Source organism: Priapulus caudatus, unplaced genomic scaffold (assembly GCF_000485595.1).
Source record: "Priapulus caudatus unplaced genomic scaffold, Priapulus_caudatus-5.0.1 Scaffold463, whole genome shotgun sequence".
Taxonomy (NCBI): Eukaryota; Metazoa; Priapulida; class Priapulimorpha; order Priapulimorphida; family Priapulidae; genus Priapulus; species Priapulus caudatus.
The window spans coordinates 119,698-128,678 of record NW_014577524.1 but is presented as its reverse complement, the minus strand read 5'-3'; the positions used below and the strand labels follow the sequence as shown (position 1 = coordinate 128,678).

General features: G+C 48.2%; 1 protein-coding gene across 1 annotated transcript in view; it reads left to right on the top strand.

Moving 5' to 3' along the window:
- The window catches only part of LOC106810683 (sodium channel protein 1 brain-like), a 15,133-nt gene extending 6,357 nt beyond the window's left edge, over positions 1 to 8,776 (top strand). Inside the window, exons 5-10 of the mRNA XM_014814112.1 lie at positions 189 to 326; positions 570 to 680; positions 1,305 to 1,319; positions 5,382 to 5,504; positions 5,952 to 6,099; positions 7,605 to 8,776. Of these exons, the coding sequence (XP_014669598.1) occupies positions 189 to 326; positions 570 to 680; positions 1,305 to 1,319; positions 5,382 to 5,504; positions 5,952 to 6,099; positions 7,605 to 8,776 (1,707 nt within the window). The remainder of the gene's footprint in view (positions 1 to 188; positions 327 to 569; positions 681 to 1,304; positions 1,320 to 5,381; positions 5,505 to 5,951; positions 6,100 to 7,604) is intronic.
- The last annotated feature ends 205 nt before the right edge of the window (positions 8,777 to 8,981 follow it).

Sequence of the window (8,981 nt, the reverse complement as noted above, 5' to 3'; positions counted from 1 at the left end):
CGTGCGTGCGTGCGTGCGTGCGTGCGTGCGTGTGTGTGTGTGTGTGTGCGCGCGCGTGCACGAGTGTGTGTGTGTTTGTGTTTGTGTGTGTGTGTCTGTGTGTGTGTGTTTGTGTGCGCCCATGCGTGCGTGTGTGTGTGCAACAGTTCACCACTGTTTCGTATGCGTCATCTGACTGGTTCTTACAGGTCAACATGCAGCCAGAGAGGGAAGCCAACCTGTATGGTTACCTCTATTTTGTCTTGTTCATCATCTTCGGCTCCTTCTTCACGCTCAACCTGTTCATCGGTGTGATCATTGACAATTTCAACATGCTCAAGAAAAAGGTAATCGCCTAAGAGTACGATCATTCGTGTTGAACTCTACTATCTGTACTCTGTGGGATTTCCTCTATATGAGCGTGTGAAAAAAAGGGATTTGCTGATGTTTTCCTAACATCAGTGTGGGCTTCTACGATACATTTTCTCGCGATTTATTATCTATGTTCCTCTCGTGTTGTGGGCGCGGGTGTATATACATTGCGCAGCGAACCACGGGATTGCTGTGTTTATTTTGCTGCTTGTTGTTAGTACGAAGGTGGCATCGTGGACGTGCTACTGACCGCCAGCCAGCGCAACTACTACAACACCATGAAGAGACTGGGCAGCAAGAAGCCGCAAAAAACTGTGAAAAAGCCCAAGGTATGACGCGGCGTGGCCTCGCCAGCGCGCGCCCGGGACGGCAGAGGGGCGCGTGCGTTTGCTTGCAGTGGGCCGAGTGTTGAGATATTGTTTTTTATTTGCGTTTCACATCGTCCGGTTGAGTGGAAGCGCTCTCCGCTGTAACGCGTCTGAAGTCTTCTTCTGAAGTCTTCTTCTGAAGACTTCTTCCCCGCGTGTGCGGAGTACGGTGCGGTACTCACTCGTAAGCATCCCTACGCGAATGGCTTCGCACTTCATTTCCAGCATCCTCTCATCGCATCACTCATTTCGGAGCGAATTTTAGTGTTAACAGGCTTTCTAGCTCAATTCATCTAATTATTTATCACCATACTGGTTAATTTAGTAACACTCTCCGTGCCCCGATCTTTGCGTTTGCTACTGCCCACGTGTGGCCATGGTTTTCGAGAGCGTGGGCTTGCTGTGGCATGTTATAAGCTACGCAATTACTACCTCACTCAGATTCGCAGATGCACCGCGATGTTACACACGTCGCATTAAATTACGATCACTTTTATACATATATATATATATTGCACGTAATAACTATGTTTATTTCGAGTACGTATAAATGAGGTTTTTTTATTTTGTGTTCGGTCGTTGTAGAATGGGACCTTTTGGGTGAGTATGGAGCATAACGTATATACGTCATTTACCCGCATCATATTTCTCTCCGTATATTATGTGTATACTAATCCGGGAGTGCTATATGTGTACACGTATACATACATATTTGTAGTTATATACATATGTATGTATATATTCAGGAGTTCATAAGGACGTTCGTGGGGGGAATTATGAACTCCTGATATATTTATAAGGCTTGTGTGTATGAACGTTGCCGTGTGGTTTGTGCGCCGCCCTGTGCTCTCCGCTCTTGGTAGCTAATTATATTGTTATTGGCTACATCTGCAGCTAACATATGCGTGTATATATGTGTATGCGCGTGTGTGCGTGCGTGTGTGTGTATGATTGTTAACCTCGTTCGTGGGCGTGTGTTCCTCGCGCCTCTATTGACACTGTTCGATGTCATAGTAAGGTATGCGTACATGTGTGTGCGTGCGTGTCCGCGTGTGTGTGCGTGCGTGTGTATGTGTGTGTGCGGTTTGCTGCAGTAGTAGTCTAGCAAGCTCTTGTGTCCAGTGACCGCACGCTTCAGTTCTCTACTAACCATGGTTGGCTTCTCCTCCTATTCTTGCCTCTGCTTTATTTCTCTCGCCTTCTCACTCCCAGTGAGTGCCTCTTATCAATTCCTTACTATCATTCGATTCATTGCTATCAGATCAATTCACTTCATATTCGCTCCTACCGTCTCAGATTCTGTTCGTAACCTTCTGGTCGCTTTTAATCCAGCTAATATCACAAATGAATTTTTTTATTTTTAGTTCCTCGGATTGTGGCATTGTTTCCCCGCAATTTTCCAGATCATACACGCAACTAAATGTAATCGGTTCCCCTGAGTTGATGTTTTCCATAACTGGTTACTTTCAGATTCAAAGTTATATAGAGGCGAAGATGAAAACGTGTTGTGTGGTAATATGTGTTTAAAACTTTCATTTTCACACACACAACAAGAATGCCCAAATGAAGCCGTCCGGCTATATAGATCACCTCACGCATCTAGTTTCTCTACTGGCCGTAGATATTATTTACGCGCCCTGTTCACGTTTCGTTTACTTCTATGAAACATGTTCCTCTTCACCTTTCTCCGTTATCACTTCTTTTCACGTTCATCTCCCATCACACTTCTCCCCCTCGCACCTTTCTCTGTTATCACTGTGCACCCCCTCACATCACTTTAGGGTCTCGCTTCCCGTCACCTTCCTCATGTACACATATTTTCCCCTTCACCGTCCCTCGCGATCTTCTGTCCTGTTATTCGGTGAGGTGTAGTGTATGTATGTGCACTGCTGACGAACATGGCCAACCCGGCGCTGTATTTCATCCCTCTGTGTAGTGTCTTCTACGTGTAGAAACTGACCGGTGGTGCTTTGTCGTTGTGGTCGTCGTTCGGTGTTCGTCTGTCTGTCGTCGTGTGTTTGTCGTTGCGTCTGTTACATCCAGGTCGCGTGCATATCTGTGCAGAACGGGTACGTGGGCTTGTTCACTTTGGAATTTTATGGCTAGGCGCAGCAGGAGATAATGCATCGCACTACCACGAGACTGGCCTAGCATTTCGATTAAAAAGTCACACGTTCATTTCACCCGCATTCATTAAGCGGTTTATTCGTTATTCGTTTTTCTGCATTATTCGTTATTTGATCGATTTCGCATTTTTATCGGCTCTACGGCGAAAACGGTTCTCGTGTCGCTCAATCTAGCGCCATCTATCGGCGAGACACGCTATTAACTGTCATCGTGTACAGCATTGTCGACTGGTAACGGTGTTTGCGTGTGAGTTCGCGCATGTTCATGTTGATGGAGCTCATCATGGGTTTCACGGCCTGTGCGCGGGTCGGGCGGATGCATGCATATCGATATGCGTAGATAGCGTATGCGTTTTCATCGACGTCGAATCGAAATTCGAACAAGAGAATGAGGGTTGCTCCGCAAGCCGCGTTGCTACGACTTCTAGGTCTTTGTCACGCTTCGTGAAAATACCACCACGATGGGTGTAAACGCTTAAACGGGGGGTGTTTTAACATGGATTGCATCAGATACTGGGTACTCTGAACTTTTACCTAATACGAGCAGGCAGCCATCTTGCACGCACTTACTCGACATTCCCCTACGTAAAAACCAGGAACACGTCCTACCAGTAGGTGGCGCAACCTGCTAAGCTGCAAGTTCCAATGGGGTAGTTCGTCTGATGGTCTGATGAGCGGTCACTGTCTCCTACAAAACTGTAACCGTATTGAAAATTATATGTGTAGGTAACCTGGTGGTATTTTTCATGAGGCTCGCCAAGGCCTTATAAACCGTATCAACAGATTCTGCGGATAACGTTCATTTTTTTGTTCATTGCATCGGTGATTTTATATAACAAATGCCATATATATAATATATATATATATCGATGTGCTTGCGACATAGAATGCGTATCGTCGCTTATCCTATTGTGTGCAAGGCTTTAGCCACCCTAGCTCTACTTACACTATAACCTCCATTGCATTGTGTAATGCATTGAAGTCTATATAGAGAGCTATAATAATTCAATGTCATGTAGGCTGGCACCGTGCCTTGCTGAGGTTGCTCGCTGAATCGTGTTCTCATAATGTGTCGAGGATGTGATCAAAATGTTGAATAACTATATATAAAGCTTAACCTCTGTTTGCGGTACACAGTAATTAAATTAAAGTATGCGTTTTTGGTATGATTGACAGGTTTTCGTTTCGTGTTATTAAATTTAAATTTTGCCGTGTGACGAGAAGTAAAAGTGTGAAATCGGACCTGTAATTTTATTCTTAATTCCTTTTACGATAACATAAACTATATAGGTAGCTAGACATTGCCTACTGGTCTGAAAGCTTGCGATGATCCTTTGGTTTAAAACTGAAAGAGCAAGTTGAATGAAATCTGTAAAAATCATCTGGAAATTATTCATAGATATCAAGCAGCCAACCTGACAAAGTGATCGGTCACACAGTTTGCATGACATTGAGAACTAGTTTCAACGTTTCAATATGTTTTCTTCTTAGATAGCGTTTCTATATAGCGTCGTCTACTTATAAAAACGTGAGCTGTCATACGCTAGCGTTCTCTATTAAACTTTCAAATGATAAAAACGCGAATTTATCGATTTTAGCCGTGACGCCGTAGCAATAACTGCGTAAAAGGCGTAAAATTGTACGATCTTAATTATTTTCGAGTTGTGTTTGTTTATTTCGTTTGATATCACCACGTAGTACACAGGGCGTAGACAGCTGTTGTTACTATATGATCTCGCAATGAAAAGAATCCTATAGTAACTAGAGCTAGTATGTAGTACTATAGAAGACCTATACATACGCCTCTGTCACAGACACTCACACTGTGAGGTCTCCGTGTGGTTCGTGCATTTCTGCACTGAACCTACTAGCCGTAGAAACCGCGTAACTGCTATACCGGCGAGATAGACATTGTACAAGTTTGTTTTCTAAGTATAATTTCAGATATTCATACAAAAAGCTCACGTCCTGCAGGGCATGACAAGGTCGCCAGTCCTTCCCACAACGCACTGCGCCAGCACCACGTTCACCATTGTCTGTCATTTGAATTAGATTATTACTGGAATGCCAGTGGCCTCCGATATCAAATACATAGTAGTGTTAGGACACCAGAAGTTAACAAGGCTACACTGCACTGCACTGCCTTGTGTTATTGTACTAAGTGGAATTCGGGGGTACTGGGTTACTGTTATTGTAATGGGTTTATCAGAACAGTATATGAACTATATTATCATCATCAAGTCACGTTTGCAAACGACTGTAATTAATCGTACAACGTTGCACAATTAACATGACAACAGGTTATATATATAGTTCATTTTGTTATAATTATTATAATTTTTTTAAATGTTTTTCGTTAATACGCCAGCAGGATAATTTAAGCTAGTGATTTATTTAATTGTTTAATTTTATTTAATTATCACCCTCGGGCGGGGGTTGCTTGCGGTGCAGTGTAAGGGGGGCGATGTGGCAAGCGGGCGTGGCGGCGGTGGTGGTCGTGGCGTCTACTGATGTGCTGCCGTGCTGACTGTTGCAGAATCGCGTACAGGCGCACTTCTACGACTTCGTGACGAACATGAAGTTCGAGGTGTTCATCATCACCTGCATCTTCATCAACATGATCTTCATGGCCATGGAGCATTACCAGCAACCACCTCAGGTGCGCGGACGCCACCAGCGTGTCGAACAGCTGCGAGAGAGCGGGGGACTGCAAGAGGGGTGGGGGACTGCAAGAGGGATGGGGACTGCAAGATGGCAGGGGACTGCAAGATGGCAGGGGACTGCAAGATGGCGGGGGACTGCAAGAGGGTGTAGGGACTGCAAGAGGGATGGGGACTGCAGGAGGGGTGGGGACTGCAAGAGGGGTAGGGAATGCAAGAGGGGTGGGACTGCAAGAAGGGCGGGGACTGCAAGAGGGGGTGGGAACTGCAAGATGGCGGGCAACTGCAAGAGGGGTGGGGACTGCAAGATGGTGGGCAACTGCAAGAGGGGGTAGGGAATACAAGAGGAGGGAGGCGTCCGGATGGGGGTGGAGACTGCAGGAGTGGTGCGTCTGTAAGTGTCTGTAAGTCACACACCGTGTGATGCTGGCTTTACGCTGTTGCAGGTGCGGGACATGCTAGAGGTCGTCAACATCGTGTTTACTGTGATATTTACTGTGGAGTTTATTCTCAAGATCATCGGTCTTCGCTGGTACTACTTCGTCATTCCATGGAACGTGTTCGACTTCATTGTAGTTGTTGTGTCCTTGCTAGGTACGTTCAGTGATCAGCATACGGTGTTCGCTGCACTCATAGTAAAATAGTCAGTTCATCCTTACGTTTTTTTTCCTGCTCATCTAACGTATTAAATTTATCAGTTACTCGGTCATAATGTTTAACGCCTCCAATCAGCTCTTATCACGTGTGTTAACTTATAGGGATATATATTTGAATGTACTCGACTTTTTTCTATAGTATGAATCGACAGAACGTAACACACGTTTTGAAATAAATTACAAGGTCCTGGTTGTGACAATATAGCAACAGAGTAACATAATAGAAACATCGTAACATATACAGTCGTGGCGATTGGCACTATAGTAGAAGCCATCATCGCAATGCTAGCAGAAGGTAATAGCAGTAGCAACACCAGTGGTAGCAGCAGGCAGCAGCAGTAACACTGACAAAAATTGTAGTTGATGACTATTGTGCTGCTGTGAAACTTGTTTACTATCATTTACTAATACTGACCTTCGTCTCATCTCTATGAAGAATTTACCGTACAGTCTTGACCTCTGTGACACGTTGCTGACCTGTGCCGTACACACACACACACGTTACTGACCTGTGGCGTACACACAGACACGTTACTGACCTGTGACATACACACAGACACGTTACTGACCTGTGACGTACACGCAGACACGTTACAGACCTGTGACGTACACACAGACACGTTACAGACCTGTGACGTACACGCAGACACGTTACTGACCTGTGACGTACACACAGACACGTTACTGACCTGTGACGTACACGCAGACACGTTACTGACCTGTGACGTACACACAGACACGATACTGACCTGTGACGTACACACACACGTTACAGACCTGTGACGTACACGCAGACACGTTACTGACCTGTGGCGTACACGCAGACACGTTTCTGACCTGTGGCGTACACGCAGACACGTTTCTGACCTGTGACGTACATACAGACATGTTACTGACCTGTGGCGTACACACAGACACGTTACTGACCTGTGACGTACACGCAGACACGTTGCTGACCTGTGACGTACACGCAGACACGTTACTGACCTGTGACGTACACGCAGACACGTTACTGACCTGTGACGTACACGCAGACACGTTGCTGACCTGTGACGTACACACAGACACGTTACTGACCTGTGACGTACACGCAGACACGTTACTGACCTGTGACGTACACACAGATACGTTACTGACCTGTGACGTACACGCAGACACGTTACTGACCTGTGACGTACACGCAGACACGTTACTGACCTGTGACGTACACACAGACACGTTGCTGACATGTGGCGTACACGCAGACACATTACTGACCTGTGTGTGGTACACACACACACACACACACACACACACACACGCACGCACGCACGCACGCACTCACACACACACACACACACACACACACACACACACACATACACACACACAAACACACACACTCACACACACACACGCACACGCACACACACACGCGTTGCTGATCGGTTTCCACTGTCGCAGGTCTCGTGCTGGCTGACCTGATGCGCAGCGTCTTCATCACGCCAACACTGCTGCGCGTCATCCGAGTCTTCCGCATCGGCCGCGCCCTGCGTCTCATCAAGGCGGCGAAGGGCATCCGCAAGCTGCTATTCGCTCTCATCATCTCGCTGCCAGCGCTCTTCAACATCGGTGCTCTGCTCTTTCTCATCATGTTCATCTACGCGATCATCGGCATGACGTCGTTCGGCAACCTGAAGCACTCGGCCGTGCTCAACGACATCACCAACTTCGAGACGTTCGGCAACAGCATGCTGCTGCTCTTCCGGCTCTGCACGTCGGCCGGCTGGAACGACGTGCTCGAGCCGCTGATGTCGCCGCCCGACGACTGCAGCTCGAACTTCACGGGCAAGCCGTCGACGGAGGCGGGCGGCTGCGGCATGGCGTGGCTCGCCGTGCCGTATCTCACCTCGTACATTCTCATCGCGTTCATGATCATCATTAACATGTACATCGCCATCATACTCGAGAACTTCAACCTCGCGCACGCGCAGGAGGAGGTCGGCATCACCGAGGACGACATCGACATGTTCTACGCGCACTGGGCGCGCTTCGACCCGCACGCGACGCAGTTCATACACTACGGCGTGTTGTCGGACTTCGTCCATGGACTCGACCGGCCGTTCCAGATCACCAAGCCGAACACGGTGGCGCTGACGTCGTTCAACATCCCGATCGTCGAGGACGACAAGCTGCATTGTCTCGACGTCGTGCGCGCATTGACTAAGTACGCGATGAACGACGTCGAGGAGACGGAGGAGTTCAACGTGCTGCAGCAGAACATCGAGGAGAAGTTCAAGGAGACGTTCCCGACGCGCAAGAAGATCACCATCGTGTCGTCGACGATGACGCGGCGGCGCGAGGATCGCGCGGCGACGACGATCCAGCGCTGCTGGCGCATCTTCAAGCTGCAGGAGTTCATCAACCGCTCGCGCTCGTCGCTGCACTCGCAGACGGGCGCCGTCTTCGGCATCCGGCGCACGGCGATGAAGAAGCTCGCCGTCTTCAAGAAGGAGATGACGCGCAGTCCCAGTCTCAGTCAGCGGCACAGCTTCAGCCTCGCCGGCTCGCAGTCGCGCAGTCCGAGCGTGCAGCGGCCGAGTCTGAGTCTGCACGTGCCCGTTACCGATGTCTGACTGCCTGCAGCCAGGCTGCTGGTGCGGGTGGCTGCATGCGGCGATGCGGAGCGTGCCGCTGTCTGTGGCTTTTGGCGTGAAATACGTCTTCGAATGCGTGCGCACGTAGAGTGTGTGGGCATGGTGCACAGACACACGCAGGGGAAGAATGCAGAGAGAGAGAGAGACAGCCCGACAGACAGATAGAGCGCGAGGGATAGAGAGA